Raw genomic sequence first — 8,965 nt, forward strand, 5'->3', positions numbered from 1 at the left:
GGAGACACACACACACACACACACTGGGATGTCAGAGAGAAAGGAAATTCACACTCATTTCCTCCGTGTGGTTTCGGTACAAATCAACAACATCCTGTCCTTTTGTGAATCCTGCCTGCCCTCATGCTGGTTTGCGTTTCAGAGTAGGCGTTATAACCCCCCACCCTTCATCTCCCCTCCCCCTCCTCTGCTCTGTTTTTTACACTACCATAGAAGCTGTAGTCATACCTCACATTGTTGCAGAGGAAGGAAGGACACGTCCTTGTTCGCAATAGAGGGCTTTAGATAGAACAGAGACACAAGAGGAGCGGCCATTATTTAGCCTAATCGAGGCATGTGATCCGAAATAGCCTTTGGTATATCGATATCAAAAATAAGAGGATAAAAATAGAAAATAGCCTTCATGCTTTTATACATCAAACTCATTTGTTTCATACATGCTGCACTATTTTATTTATCTTATCTGCACCATGTATGTTGAGTTGTTGGAGGAGCACGCGACATAAGATTTTCATTGCCAACATATACGTTGTGCTGTGCATATGACCAATAAAGCCTTGAAACCTTGAAACATGCAGAGTGATGTATTTGCTTAGATGTTTTGTTTCCTGAAATGCAGGCCATGACTGCATCTTTATGTTTTTCATTAGGGCAGTTTGCCATCCATTCATCATAATTACTAGAATATTCTAGATTGAATTTGCCTGCATGCAAAAGGACATTAATTAATTGCAGATTTCACATCTTGCTCCCCTTCTCATCTATAGCACAAAACCACCATAATCGCGTCTCCTTTAATGTGTTGCAGGAAGCGAGAGCTGCATAGATAAATAAATTAACAGGCTAAAATAAAGCGAGTGGCACCACAGCCGATGAGCCGACGCTGTATGTAAATCAGGCCTGACATTGCCCTTGTGACCAAAAAAATAAGACCCACCTTCTCTCTCTCTCTCTCTCTCTCTCTCTCTCTCTCTCTCTCTCTCTCTCTCTCTCTCTCTCTCTCTCTCTCTCTCTCTCTCTCTCTCTCTCTCTCTCTCTCTCTCTCTCTCTCTCTCTCTCTCTCTCTCTCTCTCTCTCTCTCTCTCTCTCTCTCTCTCTCTCTCTCTCTCTCTCTCTCTCTCTCTCTCTCTAAATATATACATCTCTCTCTATATCTCTCTCTCTCTCTATCTCTCTCTCTCTCTCTCTCTCTCTCTATCTCTCTCACACACACACACGCCTCAATCGCCATTTCTTCCCATTCATAAAAATCTCGGCAGCACGCATGCGCAATGTCATTCGGAGTCCTCCCCATTCATAAAAATGTAACCTTCGCATTTCAGCCCTCCTGAGTCGCTCTGCCCTCCCATTCACAAAAAAAAGGGAAAAAAGCCGAGGCATCTGCGCAGTGCCGTCCCTTCCCTTTCCTCTACCCTCCCATTCATAAAAACTCACTTCCCTCCCCCTCAGTGGTTGCAACATCATATCCAAAGCTCTGCGTCCACAACCGCAGTCGCCTTTTACGCACCAGCGAGTGGAGAATAGTGCAGGAGATCCCGTCTCCTTTCGATTACCTTGCTCATATTACTTACTAACATTTGGACTTATCTTTCCTGTGGAGCTACTCACTCACTGGGACTGGACTATTGACTGCGCGCATACGTCGTGCGCAACGAAGAGATGAGAATTGTATCCTGAGACCACAGTGAGTGATAAACCCTGATGTTTTCTCATCGTTAAATATGTGTAACATGTTAGCGTAAAGCTGCATAAACAGTATTGAGCCTCCATTTGCTGGCTGCACGTAACTGTCCCTCTGTATCCAGTGACTTGTAGACATGAAAGCGCTCCTGCAAACTCTATTTTGCAACAAGCTGTTTCGCAGACCCTTGTTTGCACTTTGAGTCAATATTTAACAACCAATTTCGTATCAAATGCAACGTTGTAGGCACAGAGAGGTGAAACCGTGTAGCGATGAAGCGTAACTTGTTCGCTTTTTGGAAAGTACAGACGTATTTCAACATGTGACGCGTTGCTATTTGAAGCTTCATTTACAGCCATTGTCACGATTTTAGACAGCGTAACAGATCCATATTTCCAGCTCTGTCTAAATCTCCGTCCACTCTGAAGTCTATTTATGTCTCGGGCGTTTCGGTTGCGTCTCTCGGTCTCGCTGCAGCGGCGGTTGGCGCACCATTTCAGTTGTGTCAGGTGTTTTTGCCATAACCTTTTCATCCTTGTTGGCTTACTTCACAGAAAATATAAGTATGAGTCTTTTATCTGCCTATTTCGGTTGCCATAACGTCAGGGTAACGCATCAAGCTACGCATTTAAACATTGCTGATTTCACTATCCTTCAACATCAATCTGTCTGGTGGCACAGAGTGTACCATTGTCTTCATTGTTATACTTTCGTCCAGTTAAAGATATCTAAATTCAGGTGTAGACTAAGTGGGTACAGTGCCTATATAAACATGCTATTCGAGAATGCCGAGCGGCCGCCTCCGGTTTTTATGACTCAGTCCATTCACATATTAAAGGGAGGGACGGACACACGCGCGCAAACACGCACTTAAACACGCAATGTTCCGGCTTGGAGCTTATAATGGTCTAGATTTGACGATCACAAGCGCTTGTGTCAGTGCCAGCAATGTCGCAACAGGTTTCTCAACCAGGCTTTTGCAAATCTGAGGAAAAGGACAATAACATAAGCCGACGGTCAAGCAGAACTGTGTCGAGCATGACACATTTTTACATAAAATATATCCTCAATCAGCAGTAACAAACCGCACCACTACAGCGTTTAGGTCCTTGGTAAATTTCGGAGTGCCTTGATGGAATAAAATCTAAACCATAATGCATCTCAGGGTCTGAATGAGCTACGTTTGCAGGGTGGTTTTGTAATAAGCTAACTGCACCGCATATAAGGGTCTGCCGAAATGTTGGTTCAGCTGCATCGTTTGTCTTCAATCACCTTTTTTATTATATGTAGGCTATATGTGGTCTTTGTTTGTTGCCCGGCGTTCATCAATGAAATGAATGATGAAACCGATTTCATTCGGGCTCATCATGACTGGAGCGCATTGATTCATGCTTGCAACACCGATTGCAGCCAGCAGTTTTCATTCACAAAAACCTGCAGTTCATAAAATCCGATCCATTCAGAAATTGCAAGATTAGTGTGTTTCTCTGATTCAAATGTGTCTTTGCACATCTTTTAAGATGGATATTCTGCAACTGATACAGTTAGATGTACAATTATTTATTACTTTCGTAATAAGATGTTTTCAAATACCGATTTTTTTTTTGCCTCTTGTGTTAATTTTGACTTTGTTATAGTTCATTTTCTGGAAACCTTCTAATCTCTTTGCTCTGTCTTGTTTTGCATCTTTGAGTCTTTTGCATGCAAGCCCTGTTCTCTAGTGCTCCCTACTCTTTGGAACGGAGGCGATGAGAGCCCAACTTCTATTGTCCTAATGTCAAAGTTAGAATAGAGGAGGTTTGAAACCTTGTTGGTATTCAGTCTAAAGATCAAGATCGTTAGGAAACTCTAAATTTAGATTACTGCAGAGACCTGGCCCTGAAAGATATATCTGTTGAAAGACTGAAACGTTCAGGTTTAAAAGATTTAATAATCCTATTGGGTTAGCCAAGCTATCCTGTAAAATATGGAATTTTACATACTGTCGGAGGCGTTGATTTTAAAGCTAATGGTTCCTTCAGATAGTTACTGTAAGATTTGTTATGGTCATACAATACATTCTAAATCATGTGGAAAAAGTAGTTCAAATATGAAATAAAGTGGTGGTTAGTCATTATCAGAAGCAAAAGAAGCAGGACATTCAAATTATACCACATGTTGTACTTATATCATGTTTGATAACCTGAAACTTTTACTTCAATATACTTTAAAGGAATGCTATTTTTCCTGTCACCCTTTATTCAAAAATGACTTTGAGTATCAAAATGGTATAAGAGCAATAACTTAAACAGAACATGAAATTGGTTATAACTGTCTTTTTTGTTTCTGTCTTTATGCAGTTTTGCTAAATGCTGCTTTAGAGTGAAGACGTGCGAGGCACCAGCCTACACATGGAGTCCAGGGTTCCCCACCACATCCCCGGAGTGTCCTCCTCTCTCATATCCCAGCCCCTCCTGGACAGCAGAGTGCCATACGGCCGTCTTCAGCACCCTCTCACCATCTACCCAATCGACCAGATAAAGTCCTCGCATGTGGAAAACGACTACATCGACAGCCCGGCTGTTGTCTCCCAGCAGCCACCAAGCCAGAAGTCTGTGAACCGTAGAATCACCTGGCTTGGTCAGAATCAGGATGCTTTTCTTGGGGCAAACCACAACCACCATCACAATCATCAACACCAGCAAGGCAGGTGTGAGCCCCACTCCCACCAGGATACCACCACCCACCCTTGGATTTCCTTCAGTGGGAGGCCCAGCTCTATCAGCAGCAGCAGCAGCACCTCGTCTGATCAGAGGCTGCTGGACCACGCTGCGCCTACCCCAACAGTAGACCACCATCCAAACCTGCACCCCCACCAGGGCCCCGTCAACACAACCACAACCCAAACTCCAGGCTGCTTCCCTTCTGCTGAATCAAAAGTCCTGACCTCCTCTTCCTCTGCTTCCTCCTGCTCATCTTCCTCTAAATCACTGGACCTTAAGTCTGCAAAGATGCCTGCAGGAGGCGTGTGCACCAATGGAGGCCAGCAGGGTTTGGCGCTGATCCCTTCATCCCCGGCCGAGAAGAAGCACCTTGTTCTCTGCGAGCACTGCGGGAAGTGCCGATGCACGGAGTGTACGCTCCCCCGAACCCTACCCTCTTGCTGGGTCTGCAACCAGGAGTGCCTGTGCTCTGCTCAGAGTCTGGTGGATACAGCCACCTGCATGTGCCTGGTCAAAGGGATCTTCTACCACTGCACCGAGGATGAGGATGACGAGGGTTCATGTGCCGACAAGCCCTGCTCATGCTCCCAGGCTAACTGTTGCGCACGCTGGTCCTTCATGGCTGCCCTTTCAGTTGTCCTGCCTTGCCTGGTCTGCTATCTGCCAGCAACTGGTCTGGCCAAACTGGGACAGAAGTGTTACGACAATGTAAGCAGGCCTGGCTGCCGCTGCAAGAACTCACAGGGTGGTGTGAGTGCCCCTGTGTGTAAAAGCGGCGTGGAGGCAAAAGTTGGGACAATAGAGAAGCAGCAGCAGCAAGGGTCATGATAGTGGACCAAAAAGGCTAATGGTTGCCTCACAAAAAAATGGACAGGACCACAAACTACTTGCTTGCTCTCTATGGATAGGACAATCCAACACCAACCCCTTAAACTACCCCATTAATCTGCTGGAAGATGACTTATGTAAAACAAAGGTACTTAAATGACTTCTTGACCTTTGTTTGATAGGGTGGATGATCAAAAGGGGCCTGATCTGAGCTAGTCTGCTAGTAGGAATAGCTAACAGGCCCCCTAAGATGTTTTTTTTTTTTTTTGTAAGAGTGACACAAGAAGAACAGACTAGATTGTGGGTCTAGTTGTGTTGTTTTGCAAAGATGGCTGAAGGCACAAAGTCATTGTACCTCTCTGCTGCTCTGTATTTCTTAGCTAATTTTGTAACGAAAACTAACCAGAAGCTGGTGTCTGATTCTCGGCTAACATGATGGAGATAAATATCTGTACACCTCCCTCCCACCCCTGGAAAGCACAGCCTAGTGTCCCTCTGTCTATAAAAACACCAAACCAAGTGATAACTTATACTGTGGCTTTATGATAGGCCGCTGCAAGAGTGGAATCACCACCTACTCAATCACTCTCTCCACTATTATGATGATCGCCATCTTTTAGTGTTGCCACTTCTCCTCTTTTAGCTTTTAGAGATTCTAGCTTGGTGATGCTAACAATTTATCTTTCCATTTTAGTCTCCAAGGAGGAGCAAACTTTTTTGAGACTTAAAGATAATAGTAATTTCCCATAAGTTGTGCTGCAAGTAAGAGAGAGGGATAATCACTTTACAGTGTTTTTCCTGTTTTTGGGGGGTGAAGTCCAGATATTATAAAGGATTTTGAATGCTGTTCACCAATCACCTCAGAGGTAATGCATGTCATGACCTGCATGCTCTAGTCTAATGGTTACCCAACGTGCTAGAAGTCGATGTGTCGTAGAGAAATGTGTAAAAACGTACACCCAACCTTCTCAGGGACTGTTACAGTAATCCTCTCTAGAACTTGGCCTACAGCATGTTGATTTCTAAACTGCCTAAGAGCCTGGTCTACTTCCTCTTTGTACAATAAGGCAAAGAAATATTTAGGGGCAAAAAGGCAATAGTGAATAATTAAAAAACCAGTAAGCTAAGTGAGAGACAAGCTGGCCAGAGAAAATAATGTTTCCGGGAGGAGAGGGGATGCAGGTGATAGTGAGTGAAGAGGCGGGAGAGAAGGCATAGCAAAGTTGTTGTTGTGTTTGTGTCTAGTCAGCCTTTATCAAAATCAAACCTGCCACTTGCACAACCTTTTTAGGAAGACGCAAACCCCTTAAAGGATGTACTAAAGCACAGTATTAACCACCACAGCTATCTCACATTACGTTTGCGTGCACTACATTTAGCCCACACACCAAGCCCCCCTTTACACACAGTGTCTTCATTCAACTCTAATCATTATGCTGCATAGCTGCGTTAGTCAGATAGGTTGTCTTTTATTCTTAAAGTCTATTTTTGTGGCTTGCATGATGTTCTTAGGACTTTGCCAAAGGAAGCTAGGTTACAGTAGCTTGTTTTTGCTGTCTGAGTGATCACAGTTGCACAGTTATGCACTCTTGCCAAATGGAGTTGACGGCAGTTGGTTCTTAAAGGCATGCTGCCCTTTAATACAGATGGCCTTTTCTGTTTGGCATAAAGGCATACTGTCTTTGTTGCTGCATAATACACGCCTCTCTTTCATGTTGGACACTTAACTTACATTAGGGCGCCTGACTTCGTTCATAACCGTATTTGTCTTGTTGCACAAAGCTGATATCACACAGGAAAAAAAGGAAAGGAAAAAACACACTGTCCTTAGTCTTGAATGTATGAGGCAATATTTTCAAAACCTAGCAATTCAGTCCGAGAGAAAGGTGCCAAAACTGAGAATGATTGTGTGATTGGGTAAAAGCCTAATACATTATAGCTGGGTGGCAAAAATCACAAATGTTTTGACAATATATTTAGTAATAGAGCTATGCAGGTAAAATGTTATTTGCTGTAAATAGTTTCACAACATTTGTGTTCTTTAGAAGAGACTTTTAAATGTCCTTGAAAGATTGCATGGTACGTTATAACTACAATTCAGTACAAAATATATAGAGAATATATTAGATATATATTTTGAGGGTAAGATTAAGATGTTTTTGAGGTTGTGAGAAAAAGGATAGATTGAGTGTGGCAATAGGAAGGTTCGGGGAGGGGTAAAAAAAAGGTGACAGGTCTTTCTATCACTAGTACTTGATTTAAAAAAGTGTGCCAGGCAATAAAAAAAAGAAGGGAAAAAAACTCTGCTGTTTATGCTATCCATGGCTCATTAGCAGTCAAGAGGCTAAGCTAATTCCCTGGTTCCTCTCCGAGTCCTAAAGACTGTGGACTCATTGAATCCACACAGGGAACACAATCTACCCCTATCCGGATCAACCCATTTCCTGCTGTTACTGCTCAGTGTCTCAGCTTTCCCCTCTTTCTCTCCTTCTTGCCTTTTTCCTTCCTCACTTCCCTCTTCTTCCCTCCTTCCTCCCTGAGAAAAAGTTTAACAAACACCCCTGGCCTTGATTGACAAACACAGCTGCTGTGCATAAACGTGTCATACCACAGAGACGGGAGAGAAAGACAAGTCTGTCTCTCTTCCTCTCCCGTTCTGGTCTGTTTTCCCTCTCGATCTGTGGTTCTGTGTCATCGTTTTAACCAATGGACCTCTTTCTTCAACAGTCGCTGCCTTTACTTTATTTCTCTGCTCTGTCACTTCACGTTAGCTTTATACTTTTACATGTGCTCGCTAGCCTGTTAAAGGTGTGGAATAATCATCCAACAATGACAACTCAATCATTAAAACAAATGTTTTTACCCTTTGCTACAATGCTGTGACTTTTACACACCCATACCCCTTTGTGTCGCTCAAATTTTGGGCACTGATTTATTTTATTTTCAACCCAAACGAAAGGAAAGGTCTCATACAGCTGGGTGATACTACTCCATTCCTTTTATGCCTTTGCAATGTCAATGTTGGGGATTAAGAACGAAATCCGTGCTTTTGTTTTGTTTAGATATAACAAAAAGAAAAAAAATGTCTCATATAAAAGGTTCCCTTTATAGATATATTTATTTTGAAGTTCTATTTTATATAGTATTTATTTAGATGCCAACCTTTTGTTTGTGAAGAAAGCTTATGTCGAAATGGAATGTACATTGACAATGGAAATATATATTGTTAAATATACCTGGCTGTTGTGTCGTTACTTTTATGAGCCATTTTCACAAACGCATACACACACACACACACACACACACACACACAAACACACACACACTCATCATGCACGCTACTTCAGAATAACCACTGACATAAAACATTAAGTGGGATTTTGGACAAAAATACTCGTTCATGTTAAGTTACATAGTCAAATATAGATATAACAGCATGTCTTAATCATACAAACATCTTGAATAAAATCTTAGGTCCTAAAGTAATCATTCATATGCACAGTGCATTTCAGGAATAAATACTTTTAATGTAACTGTAAACACATTATAGGCTTCTTATGAAGATACCTTAGTTACTAGAGGCTGATTAGTTTAGCTATTAATCATTATATAAAGTAATGTTTATGGGCTTTAGTTGTTTTACATCAGCACTTCAACTTCCTGAGGTCCCCTGCTTCCTGTGACTGAATAGATTGCTCTCTATAAAATGCTGTTAGGTCACTGAAGGCCAAATAAAGCAGCTTGACCTTAAACT

General features: G+C 42.5%; 1 protein-coding gene across 1 annotated transcript; it reads left to right on the forward strand.

Annotated features, from left to right (window-relative positions):
• Positions 1-1,466: 1,466 nt before the first annotated feature.
• Positions 1,467-8,446, forward strand: spry4 (sprouty homolog 4 (Drosophila)). The gene is made up of 2 exons (XM_063895794.1): positions 1,467-1,684; positions 4,021-8,446. The coding sequence occupies exon 2, from the start codon at positions 4,072-4,074 to the stop codon at positions 5,209-5,211; it is 1,140 nt and encodes a 379-aa protein (XP_063751864.1). The 5' UTR covers positions 1,467-1,684; positions 4,021-4,071; the 3' UTR covers positions 5,212-8,446.
• The last annotated feature ends 519 nt before the right edge of the window (positions 8,447-8,965 follow it).

The sequence above is a fragment of the Eleginops maclovinus genome, chromosome 11 (assembly GCF_036324505.1).
Source record: "Eleginops maclovinus isolate JMC-PN-2008 ecotype Puerto Natales chromosome 11, JC_Emac_rtc_rv5, whole genome shotgun sequence".
Taxonomy (NCBI): domain Eukaryota; kingdom Metazoa; phylum Chordata; class Actinopteri; order Perciformes; family Eleginopidae; genus Eleginops; species Eleginops maclovinus.

Bases quoted from the DNA above. Each gene is read 5' to 3' on its own strand.
- spry4 (XM_063895794.1), top strand. From the start codon at position 4,072: ATGGAGTCCAGGGTTCCCCACCACATCCCCGGAGTGTCCTCCTCTCTC.